The sequence below is a fragment of the Lactuca sativa genome, chromosome 1 (assembly GCF_002870075.4).
Source record: "Lactuca sativa cultivar Salinas chromosome 1, Lsat_Salinas_v11, whole genome shotgun sequence".
In the NCBI taxonomy this organism is placed as follows: domain Eukaryota; kingdom Viridiplantae; phylum Streptophyta; class Magnoliopsida; order Asterales; family Asteraceae; genus Lactuca; species Lactuca sativa.
Window position 1 is genome coordinate 131,890,552 of NC_056623.2, and position 8,692 is coordinate 131,899,243.

The window sequence follows — 8,692 nt, forward strand, 5'->3', positions numbered from 1 at the left end:
GTAAAAAACTACACAAGATGCTAACTTCGATATATATATATATATATATATATATATATATATATATATATATATATATATATATATATATGAACTATAATTAGATTATGAATTCATTATTAATGAAGTATAAGTTTTGTTAGAATGAGGTCCATGCAAAACACAATATCATAGTCCACTACAAAATAAGAATACACTACTTTAGAAGCTATAATCAAATATGATTGGATGAATGAGTTCATGGTAAAACTAAGTTGAGACCTTCCATTCAGGGATGAGCTAAAAATCTTTTATTTAAGAATCCCAAATGTGATTCTTTGTTATTTAAGAATTTTATCTTTTAAAATTGGGTTATTATTATTGTATTGGGGAAGCCCAAATGTGATTATTCATGTTTAGGTCAAAGGAAGGACTTTCTTAATAACCCAATTTTAAATAACAAAGAATCCTTTTTTGGGCTTTCCTAATCCAATTTTTGGTTTTATTGGACTATCCCTACAATACAATAATAACCCAATTTTAAAAGATAAAATTCAACCATTCTACGCTCCCGTTCCGCAAGCTTCATCCAACAAAATAGGTTTTCAGAATACATTGCGGTCCGGAAACACTGAGAATTCTCAAAAAAAAAAAAAAAAAACAAAAAAACAAAAAAAAAAAAAAAACAAATAAATTGGGCCTAATTCGTTTTCCATGGACTATAGTCCTCTAACTGGGCTGCAGTTTCGTTTTGGGCTCTTCCCAAATTAACTTTTTCATATCATTGGACCAGTCCAAGTACATCAAAATGGACTCTAGAAATGATCGCTAACTCTTTTAGTTTTATGTTATAGAAATGGTCCTTCAATTTTTTTTACAAACCATAAACACATATTTCGTTTAAAAATTTGGTGTTTTGCTAGTTATTATCATGCATAATTTTCTTTTTTATATATGAGACTTTCTACCATGCATCGTTTTGTTATATATAATAACTATTATTTGTAGGGTAGCAAACAAAAATAATGCTAACCTACCGATTAGAAAGATCATTCTTCAGTTCTTTTTAGAATTTTCATTAAAATATAATTTTTTTTTCAAACACTCATCTTTTTATTTTTTTTCATCAGACCAAACTGGAGCTCTTTCAAATTGGTTCGACTGTTCGGGTTTTTTCCCCCGGCTTTGTAATTAGTTTTTTGAACTAATGTAGTGATTTAATGGATTTAATATTTAACTCACATCCTTTAAACCTGCTTTAATTTTTTTTTCATACTATATAGTGCTTATGTACTAGTTGGCATAGCATCATTGTATTGTTGTTTGCGATTATAGTATTAACGGATAAAAATCATTTTAGTTTACTCTTTAAAATATGACATAAATTTTATGACAGACTTTTTATGCCTGTCATAAAATCCCTGTATGTCGTAATTGGTCTGTCAAGAAAAACCTTTTTTCTAGTAGTGTCTCCCAAACACAGAAGCCAACTGTTTTTTGATTTTTGATGAAAAATAATCACATGCTAGACCATCCATAAGAATGCAATATCAATCATCTTTATAGATCATAACATATTTTCAAAGTAGACATCACTAACATATGATATCATAATGTTAGTTATCCATATATTTTCTTTGTTTTACTATATACGTTTATTGTTTACTGGTTGTGAGACCTATATACTATACGGGTTGGGTAAACAAAAAAAATTAATATGAAGGTTTAAACAAAAAATTATTTAAGTTTCAAATTTAAAATTTGAATTTAAAAACAAACATATTTAATATAATATATGATTAGTAATATTGTAATTTATTAACTATTTTCATTTAAAACAATTATTAATTGAGGTGTAAATGTCCTGTATTAATTAATAAAAGACAAAAAAAATGAGAAAATGACAAATGTAAAAACATTTATTCAAAAATATTAGAAAATGCTATGTGTCCAAATGAATGAGACAATGACGTATGAAAAAAAGAATTTGATTTATTAAAAGGGATTATTAAAATTTTTATTTTTAGCTATTAATCGTTTTTAGTAGTTACATAAATGAATGTGTTAATAAAATTTTATGCAAATATATGAAATAATAAATGAAAAAAAATATAGAATCATACCTAATTATGTTTGCATGACTTTCCACATCGATAAATTAGACCATCTATATTTGTAGTTACCTCTCACATGGACTACCAGTATGCTCTAGAAAGTGGTCTCCACCTCAATAACTATTTTATAAATATTTTGATTATTTAGAAGCTTAAATTATTCATTTAATCATAAATATTAATATATTATATTATTAATTATTTGATAAAAAGTTATATGTAAATAATTAATTGTTGACAAAATTGCAAGAATGGTCCCTGTGTTAGGTCGAAATTGCCACTTTGGGCCAAACATGTTTGGACTAGTATTCATGGTTCAAAAAATTTCATTTTCTTGCCATTTTGGTTCAGTTTACATTAAACTTTTTTGTAATGACGATTTTGTCCTTGGTTTTGCTTTTTCATTTTTTTTATTTATTGATATAGTTTAATATTTAAAAGAAAAACAAAAAAGAAAATACATCTCTCTCTCTCTTTCTCTCTGTCTCTCTCTCTCCTACCTATATTCCTCACTGTTTTCGGCTAGAATCCTCCAAAACCACTGGTCATCGCCGCCACACCCCATGACCACCGATCAAGTCCACCACCATCATTGATCAACGTTGATAACAACACCTGTGAACACCTCTACTAACACCCTAGCATCATATGAAAGTCAGATCGAGCTATAGATCTAGACTGAGAAGGCTACAACCACCACTACCAATCAAAATGTATCAAAAGTGTTTGTTGATCGGAAAACAAAAGAAGGGTGGCGGCGACGATACAACGGATAAACTAGAATGAACAAATATCTCCAGCGATGACGGGCGACGATACGACCGTTGGAGCTTCCCCAAACCAAGCTTGGGTTTTTAATGAAAGGGGTCGGACGGAGCTAGGGTTTGCAAACCCTAAACTAGTGAAGGTGAGAGCAAGGAAACGACGACGTAGTAGTTGTCGGCGGTGGCTACCTATGTTCAAAGTGGAGATCCGGTAAGATAGGGTGTTCAACGGATCTTCACCTTCAAACAACCACGAATCCGAAAATGTTGTAGATTTGGTAGGAGGACGCTGATCTACACCTTTTACGACGAACACGAGGACGTTGAAAGCCCTTGGGGGGTTTTGATGCCTTTCCAATCTTCGTCTTTGAAGCCCTTCCCTACCGCTGAAAACCCTAGCAACTCAATGAAGATGATGGTTGAGCCGCTGTAAACTTTGAAGTTAGGGTTTATTGGCGGCTTGGGTTTTCATTTCTTGGTGCCTAAGTCGATTTGTTAGAGCTAGGATGATCAATTTGTCAGAGCTAAGAACAACGGAATAGTGGGTGAAGGGATGGGTGTTTGGTGGTGCTACACGACTAGAGGGAGGCGGGGAGGGGTTGCGAAGGTGGTGGTCGGTAGTCTCCTTTCTTCGTCGGAGGAAGAGATGGTGAGAAATGACCGGGCCAACTTTTTTTTTTGTTAAGAGAGAGAGAGAGAGAGAGAGAGCTTTTATTTTTTGTTTTTCTTTTAAATATTAAACTATATAAATAAATAAATAAATTGAAAAAGCAAAACAAAGGGAAAAATCGTCATTACAAAAAAGTTTAAAGTAAATTGGACCAAAGTGGCAAAAAAATGATAACCTTCGGACCATGAGTGCTGGTCCAAACCTGTTTGGTCCAAAATGACAATTTCGACTTAACTACAGGGACCATTTTTGCAATTTTGTCTTAATTGTTTGTAAGTTTAATCATATATCTATATTTACATAACAAGAACTTATATATATATATATATATATATATATATATATATATATATATATATATATATATATATATATATATATATATATATATATATATAATATTACTAGGTTATATTGTACATAGATAATTATTATGCGGACGTGTGGACAGTGTTATTTATAAGAATTACTAAGGGAATAAGTTGTTTAGTAATTTGACTACGTTCAATCTTATACAACTATCATTATTTTCATGTATTGTCACTAATTCGTATTCATTTTTGTTCATACATATTGTTTTCTCTCATTTTTATTCTTACAAAATACGACTCAATAAACATTTTGACAACATTATGACGGAATGAGAATAATAATAATAAGTCTATAATAACCTTATAGACGATTTAATTAGTGAGAATGTGTGAGAATGACAATAGTTATATAATATCAAACATATTTATATTATATAACAATATATTTTCGTTGTCATTATCACAGAATAACACTGTTCATACGTTTGCACAATAGAAATCAATCCACATTTGAACCTATATACATATATATATATATATATATATATATATATATATATATATATATATATATATATATATATATATATATATATATATATATATATATATATATATATATATAAAATATGAGGTGTGTGTTTAATAATGTGATGGAGTGTGCAATGCTTTCACTAGTTGCAAGATACATGTTGCAAGATGTAAGATGATTGACAATTAAAATTAATCACATGTTGCAAGATGTAAGATGAATTTGCAATTAAAATTCATTTGCAAGAAGCAAAGTGCATGGTATTAATTATGTCAATTTGGGCTTGCAAAGCATACTGCAATTTAATTTGAGAATGCGATAGGTAATGTCTCAATAACACCACACTCATTATAAAAAGCAGTAAAAGTCATTAAAAAACGACTTCCAATAAAAATGAGTTATAACTCAGATTAGGATGTACTTGGAAAATAGTGTGGGGTGTCTTTAAAAATCCTTCTTTTTGCGATACATATACATTCGCTGTGTGTATATATATACCATGCATGCATGTCCAAGGATCATACATTCTATCTTGAGACATTATTTTCTAAACAATAATGGAAACTCAACATATTATTCGGTTAAAATATCCCTCCTTGTTCCTGCTCCCCGAAAGCTCTTTTTCCACAACAGTCAAATCACCAGCACGTCTGGGCCGCACATTCCGCCATGTGTTACTAGCTTCCCACGCCTCTGCCCCAGCCCCTAAGCGGGAGAAAGATGCAAAAAAACGGGTCGTCATTACAGGTATGGGTCTCGTCTCTGTGTTTGGAAATGATGTTGACACATACTACGATCGTCTCTTAGATGGGGAGAGCGGAATCAGTTTAATAGATAAATTTGATGCATCAATATTCCCAACACGATTCGGTGGCCAGATTCGTGGATTTAAGTCAAATGGGTATATCGATGCCAAAAGTGAGTCTAGACTTGATGATTCTCAACGCTATTGCATTGTTGCTGGGAAAAAAGCTCTTGAAGATGCTGGTCTTGGAGGCCACGAACTCTTCAAGGTATGTAATTCCTTAGTATTATTTTCAAGACAAAATGCAAAAATGATTTCTGTGGTAAAAAAATTTCTGAGTTTTCGTCCAAATTAACCTTATTTTTTTGGGATCATAGATTCGTGGTTCTTTTATCCATGTTTTTATGTGACCAGGGTTCCCTCCAAAAATAAAAATGACTATTATACTTTTTTATTTTTATTTTTATATTTTTTAATATCTATTTTAATATTTTAATAATTAAAACAATAGAAGAGGGCAACACATCATCATCATCCCCCCCCCCTCTCTCTCTCTCTCTCTCTCTCCATTGAAGCTACCACCAAACACCATCATTAGTTTGTGTTCTTCATCTTCTTCCCCTTTTCACCAAAAATTGTATCTAAATCTGATGAACACCCACGAACAAAAATCGTATCCAATATATGATGAACCCAAAGCAACCCCTTTGTTCACAAACTCACATGTTCAATTTTGATTTTGTTCTTGAAGAGAGGAAAAAGAGGAAAGAGAAGAAAGAGAGTTCGGATCCACCAAAGAATAGCTTGACATAAACATGTTTTTAAAATACACAATCATATGTTTGTTTTCCAGAATGGACTTCACACAACCATACACCCACACATATTTGGGTTTTTAGATTCGAATTCACACATACACACATATGAAGTTTTCAGATTCGATTCCACACACCAACACACAACTACTTTTTCATCTAAAGAGAGAGAAAAGAGCTCAAGATCATAGATATACGATTTTCTATTTGATTTTGGGGTTTATTCTTGAGAGTTCAAAGTAAGAAAACTCAACCCCACATATCTGCAACGTATAATTGCAACTATCAAGGATTTTGATTTTGGCTGTTTTGGCGTCGATTTTAAAAGAGAAGAAAGAAGAGAAATCAATCTATTACAAGAGAACGAAGGGGTGCGATTTTGCTGGAGTGATGATCTGATTTTTTGTGTATGTATGTGTGTTTATCTGATTTCGTGTGTGTGTTTTTATCTTATTTCGTGTGTGTATGTGTGTGTTCATCTGATCTAATTTTGTGTGTGTGTTCATCATATCTGATTTCGTGTGTGTATTCATCGGATTAGGGACGAACTCAAGAACAGACCCATATTTTGTGTATTGATTTTGTTTTTGCGATGATTATTTTGCGAAGATGAAGTCACAGAAAAGGTTTAGGTGGAGATAGAGGTGACAACCATAGTAGTGGCTGACTGTGGTGGCGAGGATGGTGGTCAAATGATGGTAGTGGCGGACGATGTTCTTGAGTGTTCTTGAATCTATGAATATGTTCTTGGGTGTTCATCAAACAAAAACAGAGAGAGAGAGAGAGAGAGAGAGAGAGAGAGAGAGAGATCCTCAAATTTTCTAATTAATAAAACTTTAAATTAAATAGAAAAAACATAAAAAAAAAAATATATCATAAAAGCAATTTAGTCTTTTCAGCTTTCTAACGGACGAAAACCATAAACATGGTCAAAAGTATGGTAATACAAAAAAGTTGAGGTTTCTACAGAAAAAAAATACATAGCTAGGCATGAATCATTTTTGCAAATTTATCTTTTTCTCAAAGTATTTAAATTTTTTATATGTGTACGTGCAGATTAATAAGGAACGTGCTGGTGTGCTTGTTGGATCAGCAGGGGGCGGCGTCACAGTATTTTCTAATGCTGCGAAGTCTCTCACAGAGAGGGGTTACAAGAAAATTACACCATTTTTCATTCCTTATTTTCAAACAAACATGGCAGCAGCTCTTCTTGCAATTCATCTTGGCTTTAAGGGACCAAACTACAACATCTCAGCTGCTTGTGCCACATCCAACGCTTGCTTCTGTGCTGCAGCTGATAATATCCGTCTCGGGAAGGCTGATTTGATGATTGCAGGTGGGGTCGATGCTCCACTTATTCCTTTGGTATTCGGAGGTTTTTTTGCTTGTAGAGCATTGTCGCGAAGAAACCATGATCACCACACAGCTTCTAGACCATGGGATAAAGAAAGAGATGGGTTTGTTTTAAGCGAAGGTGCTGGTGTTTTGGTAACTTCTCCACCCATGTTTGATGAATTTATCATTTCAAACTTCGCATCTGTGGATATATATTGATCTTCTTTGTTTCAAGGTGATGGAAAGTTTAGACCATGCAATGAAAAGGGGTGCGCCAATACTTGCTGAATACTTGGGAGGTTCAGTAAATTGTGATGCGTATCATATAACTAATCCGCTACCTGATGGATTCTCTGTTTCATCTTGCATTCAAAACAGCCTTGTAGATGCTGGTGTATCGGTAGAGGAGGTAGTTCAACTTTTTTGTCATTTGTTTTAGAGAAACAAATACTTTATATTGTCGAACAAAATCTTGTAGGTGAACTACATCAATGCACATGCAACTTCAACCGTGGTAGGGGATCTGGCTGAGGTCAATGCTCTCAAGAAGGTGTTTAAGAACACCGAAGGGATCAAAATCAATGCAACGAAGGTGAAGAAGCTAATTGTCTGCTTTGGCTGTTCAGTAATCAGTATCAATAAAGTATTGACATTATTTTCTTGTTTTTGTGTTCAGTCTATAATTGGACACAGTATGGGAGCATCTGGAGGTTTGGAAGCCATTGCTACAATCAAAGCGATTCAAACAGGATGGTTGCATCCCACCATTAATCAATTTGTATGTGCTTGTTCATTATATTAAATTTTCTTTTCCTTTCATAGTTAGACTATGATGATCTTCACGTCCTCATTGCAACTGTAGAACCCAGAACCTACAGTTGAATTCGACACTGTTGCAAATGAAAAGCAACAACATGAAATCAACGTTGGTGAGTTTGTTTCCTTTTCTCCATGGTTCAATTGCGATTTTAATTTAGTTTGCTTATTCAAACTCTTTTTGGATCCAGCCATCTCAAATTCATTTGGTTTTGGTGGACAAAACTCGGTAATAGCATTTTCTGCGTTCAAGCCTTGATATGATCATACTGAATGTTCACCGATCTTTAGAGAAACTATATTCCTTTCCAAACATTTGATCAAATTGTAAAATGGGACAATGCTTTATTACCAAATATAAGTTTCATGTGAATATGTTATTGTGTTTTTTGTTAAACCTGACGTCAAGAACTCATCTACCATCTATTATAATAAATGAAGATCCATTTTGCGATATGTCAATCTTTCATAAGATTTGATACTTGTCATTTTATAATATTTTTAAAATTAAAAAGCCACATAATACTTATAGTTATATATGTAAACTACTAAATATAATAAATACGATAGTAAATTGCAATTAATAACTTTCTTTATTTCTTATTTCAAAA

The 8,692-nt window shown here is 32.6% G+C and overlaps 1 protein-coding gene across 1 annotated transcript; it reads left to right on the top strand.

The window, feature by feature from the left end:
* Positions 1-4,902: 4,902 nt before the first annotated feature.
* Positions 4,903-8,456, top strand: LOC111909396 (3-oxoacyl-[acyl-carrier-protein] synthase I, chloroplastic). Its single transcript, XM_023905217.3, has 7 exons — positions 4,903-5,383; positions 6,987-7,418; positions 7,501-7,674; positions 7,744-7,857; positions 7,942-8,043; positions 8,128-8,194; positions 8,273-8,456. Exons 1-7 carry the CDS (start codon positions 4,928-4,930, stop codon positions 8,338-8,340), a joined length of 1,413 nt encoding a protein of 470 aa, XP_023760985.1. The 5' UTR covers positions 4,903-4,927; the 3' UTR covers positions 8,341-8,456.
* The last annotated feature ends 236 nt before the right edge of the window (positions 8,457-8,692 follow it).

What these genes read in the sequence shown, in the direction of transcription:
- LOC111909396 (XM_023905217.3), top strand. Translation starts at nt 4,928, where the DNA reads ATGGAAACTCAACATATTATTCGGTTAAAATATCCCTCCTTGTTCCTG. An exon ending in GCGAAGGTGCTGGTGTTTTG is followed by an intron (nt 7,419 to 7,500) that starts GTAACTTCTCCA and finishes CTTTGTTTCAAG; the next exon opens with GTGATGGAAAGTTTAGACCA. An exon ending in ACAACATGAAATCAACGTTG is followed by an intron (nt 8,195 to 8,272) that starts GTGAGTTTGTTT and finishes TTTTGGATCCAG; the next exon opens with CCATCTCAAATTCATTTGGT.